Source organism: Meriones unguiculatus, chromosome X (genome assembly GCF_030254825.1).
Source record: "Meriones unguiculatus strain TT.TT164.6M chromosome X, Bangor_MerUng_6.1, whole genome shotgun sequence".
Lineage (NCBI taxonomy): Eukaryota > Metazoa > Chordata > Mammalia > Rodentia > Muridae > Meriones > Meriones unguiculatus.
In genome coordinates, this window is record NC_083369.1 from 82,032,299 (window position 1) to 82,050,637 (window position 18,339).

General features: G+C 34.3%; 1 protein-coding gene across 7 annotated transcripts in view; it reads left to right on the forward strand.

The window, feature by feature from the left end:
• Window positions 1–12,024, forward strand: part of Stag2 (STAG2 cohesin complex component) — a 145,155-nt gene extending 133,131 nt beyond the window's left edge. For 6 of the 7 annotated variants that reach the window (XM_060375188.1, XM_060375192.1, XM_060375187.1 and 3 more), the window contains 3 exons: window positions 2,606–2,732; window positions 6,174–6,251; window positions 10,105–12,024. In XM_060375188.1, coding sequence (XP_060231171.1) covers window positions 2,606–2,732; window positions 6,174–6,251; window positions 10,105–10,128 — 229 coding nt within the window. In that variant the 3' untranslated portion in view covers window positions 10,129–12,024. The remainder of the gene's footprint in view (window positions 1–2,605; window positions 2,733–6,173; window positions 6,252–10,104) is intronic. The other variant, XM_060375190.1, reaches the window with a different exon arrangement.
• The last annotated feature ends 6,315 nt before the right edge of the window (window positions 12,025–18,339 follow it).

Below are 18,339 nucleotides of genomic sequence, written 5' to 3' on the forward strand. Positions count from 1 at the left end.
CAATCTTAAACTGGTCTGTTGGAAAAGTATAAATATGAATCCTTGTTTATTTTGGTACACAAAATTAAAAATACATTTGTGTTACATCTTAATTATATTCCCTCCTTAGTTCAGGTCCTCATCTTTCACCTGAACTATTGTAATTAGCTTTCTAACTGTTTTTCTTCCCTGAACCCCCCCACCCATTTATCTGCTCACCAAACCTCTCCCTTCACACTTTTCACCACTCCATCATTCACACTACCATCAAGAATTATAATTTTAGAATACAAATTTTAACATGTAACTTTCTTACTTAGAACTTTTCCACAGCTCCCCATTGCCTCTGCTGGATAAAGTTCAATTTGTTTACTTAGTTCATGGCATGCGAGATCTTTCAGAATATGCCCCCTGACTCCATTTTAGTATATCACATCTCATTACCTGGAAACTGGTAAATTCATGGTGAAAACAGGCTGAAGTGTTACCTTAAGTGAAGCTGTAATCCTCTGTGGTCCCATAACACTGTATATTTCTATTTCTTACAGCATTTGCCATATTGTATGATAGTTGTTTGTGCATTAAAATATTGTTCATTTCTCTAGACTGTGAGCTCCTCAAGGGCAGGGATGTCATTGTTGGTTAGAGCGTGACATATAGAAAACACTAAGCAAATATTCATGGAATGAGTAAAATGTTCAATGCCTAAATATTGTTCTTTGTTGTTACTGAACTCTGTATAGGAACTTGATAAATATTTCAAGAAATCTTATTAGTTGTGATTCTAAATGAAATTGCTGACAAGTAGACTTGAGTTCATGCCTTATATACATGGTTGTAACAATGTATTTTTTAAAACTTGGCAGATAGTGATTGGTACCTCTTTTAAATTTTATGTTGTTTTATTTTGTTGACTTTCAAATGAGAATTTGCATTTTCCTTAAATGATCGTTCACCACATGAATAGTGGCATGTATATATCCACTGCAGTTATCTCTGTAGTGGTCTTGAGAACCTCTATTGAGTCACTAACTATGTGCCATATTACACCTTTTCTTCCATGGTCATCATCTATACTAGCACTTGGTTCTGTTTTGTTTCTCTTGCCATAGTGCCCATATTTTGTGTTTTACTTCATTGTTGATCCTACAGCCAATTTCTTAACTCCCAGTTAAACACCATCCAAATAGTTCAGAATTCTACTACATAATTATTTGGTTTATATTTATCCGCTAAAAACGTGGCTCCAGTTCTCAAGATCTTAGAGGTCTGAAACATGTCATTATTCAATACCATTTTCCTGTTTCTTATTGTTTGCAATTTGATTTGGTTCTTGATTATAGGCTATCGCCAGAGGACTCTTTTAGTGGTTGTACTGTATATGGTTGATGCTTTACAGTGAGTTTTTTTCTTTCGTTACCTACCCTGTAACTAAAATAACTTCTGAATTACGTTTTCTTCCATAGTTTATATCACATGTGCTCAGTGTATTGTAAAAGAAATCCAGAATGGACTTCTGGTTTTTGATTATATGATCTGCAAAAACACATAGATTGCCTTTACTTTTATTTCCACAAAATTGTAATAAAATTGTCTTTTATTATCCAGAATTATTATGCCTGGCATTATCATATCTGTTCAGAAAGCCTAGATCAGATATTGTGATATACGTAGTATTGTATACATTGAAAATATTTAATTAAATAATGTAGGTTTTTGTGAGTTGTTTTTGGGATCTGAGGGCTCTTTGGAAATGAAAAGACAGTAATTTCAGCCAAACTGGAAAACAAGAAGTCACATGCAGATTCACCATTGGGCTGCCTACTATATGCTGATATGGGCTAATTTGTGAACTTAGCCTTTGACTTTGATATTATTTTTCATTTTTTTCTATAATTTCTGGGCTTTGAGTTTCATAGTGTGGAGGAATTAATCATCTTTGAGCATAAAGTGTTAATTTTTATGTGAAGCAGAATTAATTCTTTTAGTATACCCTTCAGAGCATTTGATACACATATTTGTAATTTATACAATTTTGTCAGGTGTATCACTGTTTTCCCATAGTATATTGTAAGCTCCTCGAGGGCAGGAATCATGTTTTACTTGCTTCTTTTCATCCAATAGGACACAATAGAAGCCTGCTATGGAGTAGGCCTCACGTGAATGTGTGAGTGAATGCATGGCTCGTGTACACATTTGTTACTGAATGAGTGAGGAATTAATGATTAGCATTAGATATAATCAGAATATATGCATTCTGAAAATGTCATTTCTTTGGTCTGTTTTATTTTTAATGTGTACTCTGCCTACTTTCAGAAAGGATTTGAGATATTTGCTATGTTCACATGTCGAAACTTCTCATTGAACATTGTATATGGCATATCATAACTATCAGACTAAATGTATCAAAGTAATGTAGAATAAACAGAATTTTTTAGCATTTTAAAACAAGTGAATATTGGGATTTTGACACCATTGATGACATGATCAATGCCTAATCATTCTCCCTGACCTTTAATTTCATCATTTTCCATTTTGCTCAGTTATAGAAAGCTACATATTTGCTGCCTATATATTAGTACTTATGCATTAGTTCAGATCTTTACTTTGTTTTATATTTCTCTAGTCGACGTGGTACAAGCCTAATGGAAGATGATGAAGAGCCCATTGTTGAAGATGTTATGATGTCCTCAGAAGGAAGGATTGAGGATCTTAATGAGGGAATGGACTTTGACACTATGGATATAGACTTGGTAAGATAAAACCAGAAGTAGTAATTTTTCCTGTGTAAATCCTTTGAAAATGTATTTGATATTTCTTAGAGAAAGATAAAAAATAAGTTCTACAAAGGTCATTTTCAGGGAATTAAGTGTATGTGAAGGATTGAAGCATGTGTACAGTTGGTGGTGATTGCGCTATACCTTAGTTTGATGTACCTGTGCCACATAAGAGAAAAGAGTCTTTTTATATCCAACATTTGTAGTACACATTTTTTAAAGCTTGATTTCATCCCATTGGCTGTTTTCGGGAAAACGATTAAAACCCACACACTGAACACAATTTATTCTGAGTCAGGCAGTTGAAGAGGACATAATTTAAGAAAAAAGTTACGTGTTTCGGTTACTTTGCGAAAACTGATTACATGGGCAGTCCAAGGCACAGTAATATTGATTACATTCTTTTTCTTTTTTTAAAAAAAAAAATTAGTTTTTATTAAATAGAGTTTAGGGGAGAGTGGGATTAGGTGGGGACAATGAAGGGGGCTAGAGCTGGGATACATTCTTTTTTCTTAAAGGAAAGTTAAACAGGCTGAATATACAATAGAGGAACAGATTGAGTTTTAAACGGTCTCAGCTGGGCTGCTGGTGCACTCAGGAGGCAAGGCAGGTGGATCTTCCATGACAGCCTTGTCTATAGTGAGAGTTTTGGGACAGCCAGGCTACACAGAGAAACTCCGTCTCACAAAACAAACAAACAAACAAACAGCAATTGTTTTAAATGGTCTTAATGCATAATATTAACTCAATTGCAAGTTTGAGGAAAAGTTCAGTTTCTGAAGACAAGACATATTTTTTGAAATAATAAAAATATATATTTACATTTGAAGTTAATTTAGTAATGTGCAGAATTATACTTCATTTTGCTTAGACTACAAAAACCAAATAATATTCAGTGTTTATATGCTATGTTTAAAAAGTTGTAAGTCTAAACATATCACATTAACTATATTAAGTATCATATCAGTTTCTAACTCTTCATTGTCAAATAGTTTATTGCATTCTCTTTGTCCTTTTTTTTCTAATTTATTTTTATTAATTACACATTATTCATTTTTTATCCCAGCTGTAGTCCCCTCTCTCATCTCCTCCCATTCCCCTCCCCAAGTCCACTGATAGGGGAAGACCTCCTCCCCTTGCATCTGACCCTAATTTATCAGGTCTCATCAGGACTGACTGCATTGTCTTCTGGCCTGGTAAGGCTGTTTCCCCCATCTGGGGGAGGTGATCAAAGAGCCAGCCACTGAGTTCATGTCAGAGACAGTCCCTGTTCCCCTTACTAGGAAACCCACTTGGAGACTGAGCGGCCATAAGCTACATCTCTGCACGGGTTCTAGGTTATCTCCATGAATGGTCCTTGGTTGGAGTATCAGTTTCAGAAAAGAGCCCTGTGCCCAGATTTTTTGGTTCTGTTGCTCTCCTTCTGGACATCCAGTCCCCTTCAGGTCTTTCAATCTCCCCATTCTTTCATAAGATTCTCTGCACTCTTCCCAAAGTTTGGCTATGAGTCTCACACATGTGCTTTAATACCCTGTTGGGTAGAGTCTTTCAACGACCCTCTGTGGTAGGCTCCTCTCCTGTTCCCATTTTTCTCCCTCTTTCGATGTTCATCCCATTTGCCTTTCTGAGTGAGGATGGAACATCTTATCAAGGGTCCTCTTTCTTGCTTAGCTTCTTAAGATCAAAAATTGAAGTTAAAAATACATGCTGGAAAGGATGCAGAGAAAGGGGCACCATCCTCCATTGCTTGTAGCAATGTAAACTTGTACAACCACTTTGGAAATCAGTCTGGCACTTGTTCAGAAAATCAGGAATAGTGCTACCTCAAGATCCAGCTATACCACTCCCAAGCATATATCCAAAGTATGCTCAGGTAAACAACATTTGCTCAACCATATTTGTAGCAGCTTTATAATAGCCAGAATCTGGCAACAACCCAAACCCAGATGTCCCTCAACGGAGTAATGGATATAGAAATTTTGGTACATTTACACAATGGAATACGACTCAACAATTAAAAAGAAGGAAATCATGAAATTTGCAGGCAAATGGTGGGAACTAGAAAAGATCATCCTGAGTGAGGTATCCCATAAGCAGAAAGACACACATGGTATATATTCACTTATAAGTGGATATTAGACATATAATATAGGATAAACATACTAAAATCTATACACCTGTAGTTTCTTACATTCTTGATAGAAACCTTTTGAGGTAGACTTCCATGTTGGATGTAAAGTAAAATTACTTGAAACTTGACAAGACAAATATATGTTTTTATTTTTCTTGGGGTGGGGTTCGAGACAAGGTCTCTTAGGCTTGATAGTGTAGCCTTGTCTGTCCTAGAACTCACTCTGTACACCAGGCTGGTCTGGAACTCATAGATTGGTCTGTTCCTGCCTCCCAATGCTGGGCTTAAAAGCATGCACCTCCATCGCCTAGCTTAAGGTGTTTTTGTTTTGTTTTGTTTTGCTTTTAATATATTTCATGTTTAAAGTTCATGCAGTATGCTTATGTATTTCATATCAGCAACAATCTCATTTAACTTTGTGAGATAGATTGAGGTGATGGAAGATATTGAAGCTTAAAAGTTAACTAATACTCCAACCAAGGAACATATAAACTAGAACCCCTGCCCAGATGTAGTCTGTGGCAGCTCAGTACCCAAGTGGGTTCCCTAGTAAGGGAAACAGGGACTGTCTGACATGAACTCAGTGGCGGGCTCTTTGACCACCCCCACCCACCTGAGTGGGGACCAGCCTTTCCAGGCCACAGAGGAGGACAATGCAGCCAGTCCTGATGAGACCTGATTAGCTAGGTTCAGAGGGAAGGGGAAGAGGACTTCCCTTATCAGTGGACTTGGACAGGGGCAGGGAGGAGATAAGGGAGGAAAGATGGGATTGCATGGGGCTACATGTGGAATACAAAGTGAATAAACTGTAATTAATATAAAAAATAAAAAGTTAATTTGCAAAAGTTAACTTATTCAAGGAGAAGAAATCTTAAAATTGGTAAAGCCGAAATTGTAAGAAGCCAAGTCCCTGTGCTTGTGGTACATAGTGTACTACTGGGTATTCTCCTTGAAAGAAAGAACTGCTATCTTTTTAGAGTAATGTCATAAGATGCTTTTCAAAACAAATGATATTAGATATTAGTAGGGTTTTTTTTTAAAGTAAAGTGAACAATATGTTACTGTTTTACTTTAAGACTATTTTTCTACTAATGAAGTTCTTTGTGCTAGCAACCGTTCTGTATTTTTGGGGGATGGGCGGTTGGCAAGCAAAGACTGAAGTGTTTTGAGATACACTTTAAAAGTAACATACACTATTCAGAAAAGTTATGACTTTAATATGGATATTTTATTTACTACCTGGTTTATATGTATAAACAAACGTTAGCTTTCTCTTTTTTTCTTAGCCACCATCAAAGAATAGAAGAGAGAGAACAGAACTGAAGCCCGATTTCTTTGATCCAGCCTCAATTATGGATGAATCAGTAGGTTTAATTTAAATATGCCCCAGGATTCTTAAATCTAAATTTTAGGCCTTGATCTGATGCAGTAGTGATAAAAGATTAAAAATACTTTAGAATTTTTGAGCAACCAGAATTTGTATGTTAAGCATTTAGACTTTTCCTAAAGGGTTGGGTTGCCTGTTGAGGGATTTCAAATAAGGGAATGACATGAGTCAGAATTGTATCTCAGCAAGAATTCTTTGGCATTTATGGATGGGCAGATTAAATAGGATAATAATTACAATATAAAGGCATGGTAGAAACCAATAACATATCACTCATCATAGTAGTAACACACACCTTTAATTGCTGCACTTTGGAAGGTAAGAGAGGATCATGAGATTAAGGCCAACCTTGACCATACTGTCTCAAAAAGAGAAAAAAAAAAAAACTGAAGAAGGGTTTTAATAAAGAAGAGTGAAATTCAGATACCTGGGATATAATATTTTCCTGACCTCTCCAGCTAGGTATTTTTATTTGTTTCTTTAATACTTCTTACATACTTTCGTTGTGATAATTACCATAGTGGTATAGTAAGATAGGTTATTATTAGACATTGTGGCCCCTGGTAGATTGCAGTCCTTGAAGACTGTTTGAATTCTTCCTAATACTATAATTACTTAATTTTTTCAGATAATTTGCATATCTTTTCACCTGACTTTTTTGTGTTTACCCATTCAGTCTGACTCTTCCTATACCTAACTTGGGTAACTATTGCCCTATCCTCTGACATAGTGTTATCTTCTACTTACCTGTTTCCTTGCCCTTGCTTACCTCACAATCTGTTTTAGACAGATCATGGAAATGTTTCGACAATCCACATCATATAATATATTAGTAATTGGTTGATTAACAAAGAAGCTTTTTAGAGAAGCACATATAGATATCTTTTGACAGAACATCTTAATTATTTAGTGTGTGGTGCAGGGAGTTAGGCAAATGCCTTATTCTGAGCTATGTTCTCAGCCCTTAGGGAGAGATTGTTTTAAATTCCATTCATTCTCAATTCTTAATGTACAATTGAGTCATCCAGAAATCATTTAAAAATACAACTAGATTTTTATCTCTGAAGGGCTTGAGGTTATGCTTTTTTAACTTCAGGTCTGCGTACCATTCTTGGTTGTATAGCAAGAGATAATCTAACCTACCCATAATTCTATAGTTTAATTGTATACTGAATTATGTGGTATCTAAATATATTTAAAAGCATTAGAGTATTAACTTGATAGTAGTTACTGTCATATCTACTTAACTAAAACTAAGATCTTATTTGCATGAAATACCAAGAAATATGATTAAGAAGTTGAAATGGGAACCTACAGTCATGTGACTTTCCATATTTTTTCATGTATTAATTTAGTGCCATGATCTTATAGTATTATTTCCTTCATTGCATACTATGGATATAAAATAATGTTCATCAGAGTACTAAAAAGTAACAAAATAGGCATAGAAACTTGTTTGTACCCATTTTGACATTTAACATGTAGAGAAAACTACAACCTGATGATATGAAAAGAAATAGGAACCCAATATTTATTAATATAACTGTATTACTTTCTAATATATATTGAATATATGAAAGACAATAGCCTTTGTTGATAATGTTTTAGATGACTGTGCAAAGGAAATAAAGTAATGAGCAAATGTATACATATAATTTTATAGCATTGCCACATGATGGCAGTGTCCTATAACTGACTGTTCAGTAATCTTTAAAAGATTTGCATTCATTTAGAAGTCTTGGTTCATATTAAATTTTATGACTTTAGAAAATATATGTGTGGTTCATAAGAAGTAGAATTAATAGAAAATACTGAATGTTAAAAATCTGGGTTTTTTTTTTTTTTTTACAATAAATACATTGTGATCTGACCTATGATAAATGTCCTCAAAATAGTAAAACTGGAATTTGAGTCCTTAATGCCCAGTTCTAAGATTCTCTCATTCTAAGTGAAGTAACTCAAAGTACTTAAATATAGATACATCAGGCTGTAACTAAATAAATCTTTTGGGACATGAAATTCACATTATTTAGGCAGCATACAGATTTTGAATATGTCATTTTAGAGTTGCATATACATAGGATTCTAGTTTAATTTTTTTTCATACCTGCAATCAAAATTGGTCTATCTCCTCTGATTTGGTCTTTTTCCTGTCAGTATTTGTATAATACCCCAAAACTTTATATTTGTACTTTAAGATACATGTTCCAATGCTAATGCTGACATCTAAAATTGGTACAACATGTTAACTCAGAAAACATCACTAGTGTCACTTGTGTTAAACTTATCATACAGAATTATCTGCAGTAAAAAATTAGAAAAGGAGAGCTTAAAATACTAAAGTTAATTTAATAATTTTCTAATGGGAAAATACAGTTGTAAGCCAGTATGAACAAAACAAAATGAATGTCAGGTGTTCAGATGCCTTGTGATACACCACTCTGAAAAATACCTGAGATCATCTTAGTAGTGTAATCTACAGTTAAAATTGACTAATGGGGTTAGAGAGGTGGCTCATTGTAAGAGCACTTGCTGTTTCTTTAGAGAACTTGGGTTCCATTCCTGGCACACATGTAGTAGCCAACAACTGTAGCCTGTAACTCTAGTTCTTGGGAACCACAACATAGCATTCATGTGGTACACACACACATACACACACACACACATATGCAGGCACAGTACGCAGGTAAATATTTTACCTCTTCATCAGTAATTGAAGCTCTACTTACTCAAAATATAGACGATTTTGACTAGAAGCATCATCTAGGCCTCTTTAGTGGAAACATTCTAACCACCCAACTCTTGACCAACACAATAACCCTGAGACTTTTTAAAGAAGTAATTGATGAAAGTATGGCAGTTAGGATTTATGGAGAATGTGTGGTTCCTTTTTATTTTCATTACTGGACAGTCCAAGCCCTTTACTTGACAATTTGCTAAAACAATACACTAATTTTCATTGTTTAAAACTTCCTCAGATAAAAACAGTTCAAGAGGTTTTGTCTTTTGTTGAAGTCAGAAGTCTGAACTTTTAGTTATCTCTATCTCAGTTCCTTCTGGCTTTGCTAACTGGCCTCACTTGCTCATTTTCAGTTAGCTTGCTTAACTGGTCTAATAAATAAGTACTAGAATTTTAATTGTAACATTTACCATAATATATATTAGTCAAAGTTGCATGCTGCTTTAGGGGAAAAGGTGGGGTTATTTTGTTTTAGTGATAAGTTATTGTCAGACTTTGCCTACCAATCTTTTTCTAACTGGAATGCATTAAAAGAAATTACCAGAACTCATTTTGCTCAGGTTTTAACTTAGTTGATCTCTTAAAATTTTTATTTCTGATAATTAACCTAGACTGGATTTTTTTAAAGAAAGGTTTTTATTGTTTTACATAGCTGCATTTTTCTTTAATTTCTCTCGTGGTCTTCACGTTCAGATAGATGTCTGTTAAAAACATCACCCACTTGAGCGGGCAACTGGCTAAGTTCATAAGACTTTCTTAAATTATTCCATTGGATTCTTCTGTAAGGATATACTGGGAGCTTCATCTGTTTGCTCATTCAACAAACGTTGAGTTCAGACTTTAGGGGATTATGTAACAATTATGCCAGAATCGGTTTTCTTAGTTATATTTGTGAGTTAATTGACATCTTAATGAATACTAGTGTCATTTTATTGTTTATTAATGCTCGCTATATATATCTGATGTTTCAGAGTGGTTTTATAAGTATTTCATTTAACATAACAATGATAGAGTATTATAATGTTTACAGATATTTATTAATAAGTGAATGACTATTTTAACGAGATTTTTTTTTCCCCTCTCTCAATAGGTTCTTGGGGTGTCAATGTTTTAATACCAGTACACATTTAAATCTGTGGTGAAGTCATTTTCTAAGTGGAAGAGGAAATTTTAAAATAAAGTGTGGTAGATACAGTGAAATTCTGTACAGATTTTTCTCTAAGGAGAATATAACATGCTTATGCTTACCAAGATGAAGTGCATTGAGGGGCAGTTTTGTTTGCCTGAAAAAATAAAGGACAAGTAAACAATTTGATGATAAGCTACAGTTTTCTTAGAAAGTAAATATTTTATTTATGCGCTGTTAGTTGGCTTTTAAATGAATTATTTCATGCTTTTTTAAAAAAAAAATATATAACAATCCGAAGAAGTATTTGGTACAGATAAGAATCTTCTCACATTTATTTACTGGTTGTACTAAATAATGATGACCTCTGCTGGATTTCTGTTTACATCCATGAAACAAAAGTTAAGGTTGGATTTATTCCCTGACCCTGAAATTGTAGGATAGAATTGTTTTTAGCATTCAAAATTTAAATGCTTAAAACATCAATCAACAAAACTTTGTTTTAAATGTTGTAATTGTGGGAAAAAGGTAAACTTATAAGCAGAACTTTTACAATTTTTTCATCTGAAATGTATTTTAAGATATTTTTAAAATTCAAGAGCTTCTGTATACTTTTCAGAAATATCCAGATGCAGTGAACTGCCAGAAGGTAACCAGTCTCAAACATGCTTATCCCATATCATCCCTGAAAGTTTGCTTGTCCTTTAAGATAAAAATGTAATGTTGTGATATTCCTTCCAGTAGTGCCACTGTATTTTGTCTCCAAATAAAAGAAGCTTATTGTAGTATGTTTGCAGAAAAATTTAAACAAAAATTATACAGCTTATTAGAGTGTGGGAATAGGGATCTAAATTTTAAATAAAATTATATATATATAAATTGGTGCTGATTTTATAATTGCGCAGTTTGTTTAGTTTTTTTCTTACTTTTCAATTCCAACTTAAAATTATGAGGTTTCAGAAATATATTGAAAGTTTAACAATGTTTAAAAATAGAAAAGCATGACTGTTCATGCTTTAAAATGATTTTTAAATTTGTATTTTATATTGTTTTATCTATCTGTCTTTGCAAGCAGTCTTCAGGTTAAAGATACTTCTAACAGGTTACAGTACATTTCCTCTGTATGTAAATTAGATGGGATAATAGAATTCATAACCCATAATATTCTTTGAAAGCTAAGCTTTAAACTTCATTTTATGTCCTTTCACAAATGATTTAGTTTAAAACAGAAAGTGGCCACTTGCCATTTTGACATCAGCTCATTTGCGAGGCTTAGGCAGCTAGACATTGTTTAAAACAAAATATTAACTTATATTACATGTATATCTATCTTTCGTCAGTTGTCTCTCAGTTCTTGAGGTATATTATTTTAATCATTCCATGCCTTAATATGCTTGCAATACAAGAATATCTTCAAATGTGTGAATACCAAAAGGTTTCTGGTTTTTTGAGTCAGGAAATCAACATTGGGCTGTGGTAGCCAAAAAACCATAGGAAAGCTGAAAGACCACAAATACACTTATTTTATTAATTCATGGTTAACAAATAAAACCAGACTTGTCTAACATAGTTTCCATCAACAAACATTGTTATGTGCAAATGTATTGCATATGTTCTTTTACACACCACTGCATTTTCCTAGAACTGCTGAGAGGACTGTATATATGATTTTAAACCTAAGTTGATTTTTTTTTTGCTCACTCTTAAAAGGAGTACTTCTTTGTGAAAGCAGTTCTTACAGCTTTGTTTTCAACCAGCTAAAAATGTTTTATATATTACTCTAACCTGTTGTCCTCCACATTCTATTGTCCTAATTGTACTGTTTTCTGATTTGTATTTATGTCTTGAGACAGTAACTTTTTGAATAAAAATAAACCTACAGTATGTTGTATGCTTTATCTCTTGTAATCGAAAGGGGGGGCTCTAAATAACTTTACAAATTATATTATCATACTTTAATGAGTTTGAGTAGACTATTTACAGAACACATTACTACTTTATATTTTTAATAAATAACATATTTTTAAATGTGACTAAATCCCTAGTTGGGTTGTTTAAAATAGAAACCTATAACCATTATCTACTGTAGATTAAACACACTTTGAAATGCCTACGTTGTTCATTCAGAATATATTTGAATGCCTAATCTGTCAGATGTGGAAAAATTTTCCCCTTTCAGTTCAATGTAAAAAGATAAAACATGAAGTTCAAACTAAGTGCTAGGACAGAAATCTAGCAAGGAGTCCTGATTTCAAGAAATCTGTTTTGAATAATGGGCTCATGACATGGAAGTAAAGGCCAGCATGTGAAAAAAATTTTTATTGAAAATTGTGTCTTTTGTATGATAAAATTTGCATTGTACTCTTTTAAAAGTTATTGCTCTCAGTGTACATTGTTCATTCTAATTGATTTATAAATCATGCAAGGAGTCTTTCTGTCATTAGTGGTTCTGAACTAAACTTACAAAATGGTAGATAATATTACTGGCCATTGTTTCAAGGAGATTGTATGTAACGATTCACAAACCTTCACGACATGAGATGTCATTATCTCCCGCCCTCTTATTTTTACAGAGCAGCAGGAGTTAAAGAAAATGAGTCACATCACAGTTAGTAAACATTATGCAAAGATGAATGGGTAATAAGTGATGGGGCTGGTATTCAGACCCAAACTATCATGCTGTCTTATGTCCTACAAAGTGTTGAAATTCTGTAATACTGAGAAATGTGTGCAACCAGCTGTGCTGGCTCATGCCTCCCACTAATCCCACCACTCCAGATGCTAAGGCAGGAAGATTACTGCAAGTTCAAGAGTAGCCTGGTCTATATAGCAAGTCCCAGGCTAACCAGGCTTATATATAGACTACTGGAAAACACATTGTAAAATGGCATAGTAGTCATTGTGCCATGGTTCTTTAAGGTATTTACTTGGGTAAAAAAATTAAGTGGTGTGGATAAAACATGAAAATAGTTGCCCATCCAAAAGTTAAATTTTAAAAATAAAAATATTCACAACTAGTTACTTGAAACTTACAGGTTTCTACTATTCAAACATTAAAAACATAGAGGAACATGGTTTTTAAACACAGAATATGGGAGGCACAAGGTTGGCGTCTCTGAATTCCAAACATCCGGGTCTAATAATTTGGATGTCAGTTGCTTATCATATACATCTTGATGTTTTGAAGTGTTCATACATTGTGAAATTTGTAAGCCAAACAGGGTTATTATTTTTGTGATGAGAATATTTAAAAATCTCTTAATGCTTTTTCAGTAATGCACGTTATTATTTAAATAGACATGTTATATTTACAACAGATATTTATTCCAAATTACTTTTAATTGAAATTTTGTGCTCTTTTGCCATCTTTCTCAAACTGCTTTCCCCCCAGCCTCTGGGAATTACGTCTTGGCTTCTCTGAGTCTGATATTTTGGATTCTACATACAAGTGAAATAGTGTTTGGCCTGTGCCTAGATCATGTCACTTGAGATAATGTTTTTGTGTTGTAGGGGAATTTTAATTTAAAACATCGCTGCTCAGGCAAGAGATCACATCCAACGACCTGGGTCTGTGTGATCCAGCTGGAATAAAGATACACCTTTAATCCTAGGGGACAGAGGCAAACAGATTTCTGAGTTCAAGGCCAGCCTGGTAGAGATCAGATTTCAGGTAAAGAAAAGCCTATGTTCAGGCTTTAATCCCATGCTCAGGAGATCTCTGAGTTCTAGTCAGTTCTGTTCAGCCACTTGAGTTGAGTCACTAATTTGAGAGGAAATACAATGGAGTTGAGTCCATGGCCATTCAGTTCATGGAATACAGAGACAGTTTTTACCTGGAGTTTTATAGAGAGAAGTTGAAGAGAGAACAACCTAGACACAGGTGAAGACAGAGTAAGCCAGAGAATAAGAAGGAGCCAGAAAATTAGAACAGACTGCTAGAATTAGTTTGAGATGAAACAGAGCGATTCAGTCAGAAGCCAAGAGAAAACCCAGTTTGAATCTGTCAGCTTGGAAAGGAGTTTGAGCCAGAACAGCTGAGTTGAACCAGCCATTGTTGAGAAAAAACTAAAAAGGGTGGGATTTTTCAACAGTAAGTATCAGAGGCTTAAAACATTCTAGGTCTAGATTAGATTGTATGGGGGCCTACAAACTTCAGGCCTAGGGATCATCCAATCCATATTTTCCTAATGCTTGGGTAAGGTGCTTGTCTCATTCATCAGAGGAAATAAAAACATTTACATTGTGTTGTGCATGCCCTTACAAATGGCAGAAGTGATGAATCATAATGCTAAGTCAAAATTTTAGGGCAACCCACAATGTGTTCCATGAAGTTTTTTATGATTTGATGATTTTGAGCACTGTCTAAGATACTTCTTGGACACTTTTGTGTAAACAATATTTGTGAAGTGTGGTAGGACTGCTTGCAAATCACTTTTCCTTGTTACAGTGAGGCCTAAGTAAAGCAGATGTATAACAGAGTGATGCCATTTACTTCAGATTATGTAAAGGAATAGTTTTATTCTATCCTCTGTATTGTGTTTGTTGATGTTATGATTTATGTTTTATAATGTGTCTCAAAAGATTATTTTAGATATTAAATTATTTTTCACGAAATTTTTTTGGACTGGTAAAGGCTCAGTTAGTAAAGACACTTTCTGCCAAACTGGTGATATGATTCTGAACTCTGGAACCAACATGGTAAAAGGAGAGAACTGAGTTTTGCAAATTGTCATGTGACCTCCACAAGCATACTGGCATTCATGAGTACAAGGTGGCACTCATGTGCATGCCAACATACACACAAGGAATAAATAAATTCAATAAATTAAATTGTATTTGTGTTACTGAGGCTCAAACTTGTGGCCTCACACATGCTACACTATATAAAGAGCTATATCTGTGGCCCAATTAATTGCTTTTTAAATTTAATATTAAAGCTGTAATTACGATACATCATCAGTTTAGTATTAGAAAATTCTGTGTACTTTCATTAGTGAGTTAAAGCCTACCTTAATATCTTTTCATATTTTCTCATGTTAATGATGAACATTTTTCTTTCATCTTGAACATTTCTTATAGTTTTTCTGATAAAAACAGCCACATTCTTTGTTCAGAAAGTCTTACTCCTCTGTATCTGAAAGAGCTTTGTGGGTATAGTGGTTTTTGTTGACTTTTTCTGTTTTAATTCATTTCTATGTTGCTGGATTTTTTTAAAAAATATAATTTCATTGTACCGCTTTCCTCTTTCCAACCACTTCCATGGCTTACATCCCCTCACTCTGAAATTCATGCCTTTTCTTTGTTGTTTTATATATATGTTTGTATGTATACATTTGAAAATATGTATAAATACAACATGTTGAATCTGATTACTGTTGCTTATATGTTACGTCATTAACTGGCTGTTCATTTGGAATTAGGTAACCAATTAAAGAGCTCATCTCTGGGAGTGACTAGTTGTACCATTCTCAGTATTCCTTAGTTGCCTGTAGTTCTTTTGTCTGTGGCTTGGGCCCCATGAGATTTCTCTCTATTCAGATTGTCCTTGTTCAAGTCTTAAGGCAGCCATATTGATGAGATTTCCTAGGTATACCTTCTTTTACATTTCTGTGAGACACAATCATACAGCAAACTTCATCATTCTGTGGCTCATAAAATTTTAACTGCCTTTTCTTCCTTGATGTTCTCTGAGCCTTAGATGCAGATGTTATATTGTAGATATATCCTTTGGATTTGGGCACCCAAGATCAGTTAGTTTCTATATTTTGATCAGTTATGATTTTTTTTTTTTTTTGGTGATGGTCTCCATCTGTTGCAAAGAGAAATGACCTTGCAAGAGTGAAAGTGAAAGCTTTGAAGAGTGAAAGCTGTATTTTCCTATGACTATAAGAAATGTCTAGGGCTGGAGAGATGGCTCAGAGGTTAAGAGCACTGGCTGTTCTACCAAAGGTCTTGAGGTCAATTCCCAGCAACCATATGGTGGCTCAGAACCATCCATAATGAGATGTTGTGCCCTCTTCTGGCATGTAGACGTACATGCAGGCAGAATAGTGTATAAATAATAAATAAATCTTAAAAAAAGATATCTATTTCAGTAACTGCTAGGAAAAATGTTAAGCAGTACCATATAAGATAAAGGTGTAGCAAAAGACTGTCTGAATAGGATCCATTTGCCTAATACTTTAAGGCCGACAATTGGTAATTCAAACCTCATAAAACTAAAAAGCATCAGCATAGTTAAGGAAACAGCCAGTTGGATGAATATGAAGCCCATGGAGTGGGAAATAATCTTTGTCCCTTAATAGAATTTTACCCAATAGAATTAATATCTAAAATATATAAAGAATTAAAAAGTAATAAAAGGGGTGGAGGTCTGTGTCTGAACTGAGAGTTCCAAAAGAATGAAACAAAAAAAATGATTAAGAAATATTTTTAAAATTTACATCATTCTTAGCAAATTGGGAAAGGCAAATCAAAACAACTTTGAAATTTCATCTTACCAGTGATAATGAGTCAGATCAACAAATGACAACAAATATTGGAGAGGAAGTAGGGAAAGGTAACTTGAAGACTTTGAGCATGTCCTCACAGCTTCCTTTATTGTAAGGTTTCTGATGGGAAATCTGCTACTAGACTGATTGAATCCGTATTTCTTTTGCTGCTTTCAAAGTATTCATTGTCTTTGATTTTTTTTTTTTAACAATTTGGTTATAACATACTCTTTCTCAATATGTGTATTGACATGGCCAAAGTACAGGCAATTCTGCCATCTTTTATACATAGTTTCTAAAGTTGATCGTCTGTGTTTTAGCCCATAAGAGGTAGGGAAACACAGAAACTGCTTCTTTTTATTTTTGCCTCTTGGTTCTTGCTTGAGTTCCTGCCCTGGCATCCTTGAAACTTTAACTTTCTTGTCATGGTGTTTATCATAGGAATAGAAATCAAACTAGTGCGTGTTTTGGTCCCAGAACTGTTGAATATTTCTATTACAGACTTGACTATGTTGGGCTGAAAAAGTCATCAGTGCTCAAAGCTTAGTGGTCTGCTCTATATGAGCTTGTAGTCTTAAGAATGCTTAAAAAACAGTGCAGGTGATATAGATTTGGCTTGTAACATTTCAGAAGGAAGTTTGAGAATCCCTCAAAATTCTATCAGGCTGTTCATAGTGTATTAAGAATCTAGTTTAAGTAAGCTGGAGCTGAAGTAAACTGTGATTAGCAAAAGACCAGCACCGTCAAAATGAAATCTTTACTGGAACAATCAGTGCTGGTTAGCTGGTGCTGAAAATCAGCAGTGATTAGCAAGGGAGCAGCATAACTGAGTTGTAATCTTAAAATTCTCAGAAGTATTTCCTTAGGGTCGGCACATACATCTGTAATCGACAGGGGTCCTAAGTCTGAATCTCAAGATAGGAGCTGGGCTTGGTAATGAATAAAAGTCTACTGGTTATGTTATTAACCTGGGTTCTAGCACCCAGCGTACGTATCATTACTGATTTTGTCCAAGATGTGACCAGTTAGAATCTTTTTAAGCTGGTGTGTGCCTTTAGTCATTTTATTACTTTCTGGCACTGCAAGATATTCCAGATTTATCTTGCATTTTGATTTACCTTCCAGTTCTCCATAGAACTTCACTTCTTAAGCATGGCACTTAGAAACCAGCATTTGGAAATTTGACATGCTCCTTGTTGCAGTTTTATTGTTTCTAGAGACCTTAGAGGACGGAGCTGGGGATATATGGATAGACGCATACATAAACGTATGTATCTACCTACCCTACTACTGTGGTGTTCCTTCTCTCTGTCACTACCACCACTACGGAATAGGTCTTTTGTTAGCCATTTGAAATAGATTTAGGTTCATCTACTTCTGTTAATATTGCCTTTTGGGATCTTCCTTCATCCTTGTTTATTTTGTTTTTGTATATTCGAAATACCACTGGTGATTTTAAAATGTTAAACTACACAGAAGTACATACCTAAAAAATTCTCACTTTTCCCCCTTCTATTGTATTGATATACTTTTTTTCGTATGTATCCCCTTGAGTAAGCAGTCCTAGACTTTCTTTAATGTTTGTTTTTTTTTTTTTTTTGTTCAACACAGTAGGCAAATACGTATGTGTTAATTGTGTATTCATCTATTATTTTTTAAAGATTTATTCATTTATTATTTATACAGCCTTCTGCCTGCACGTGTGCCT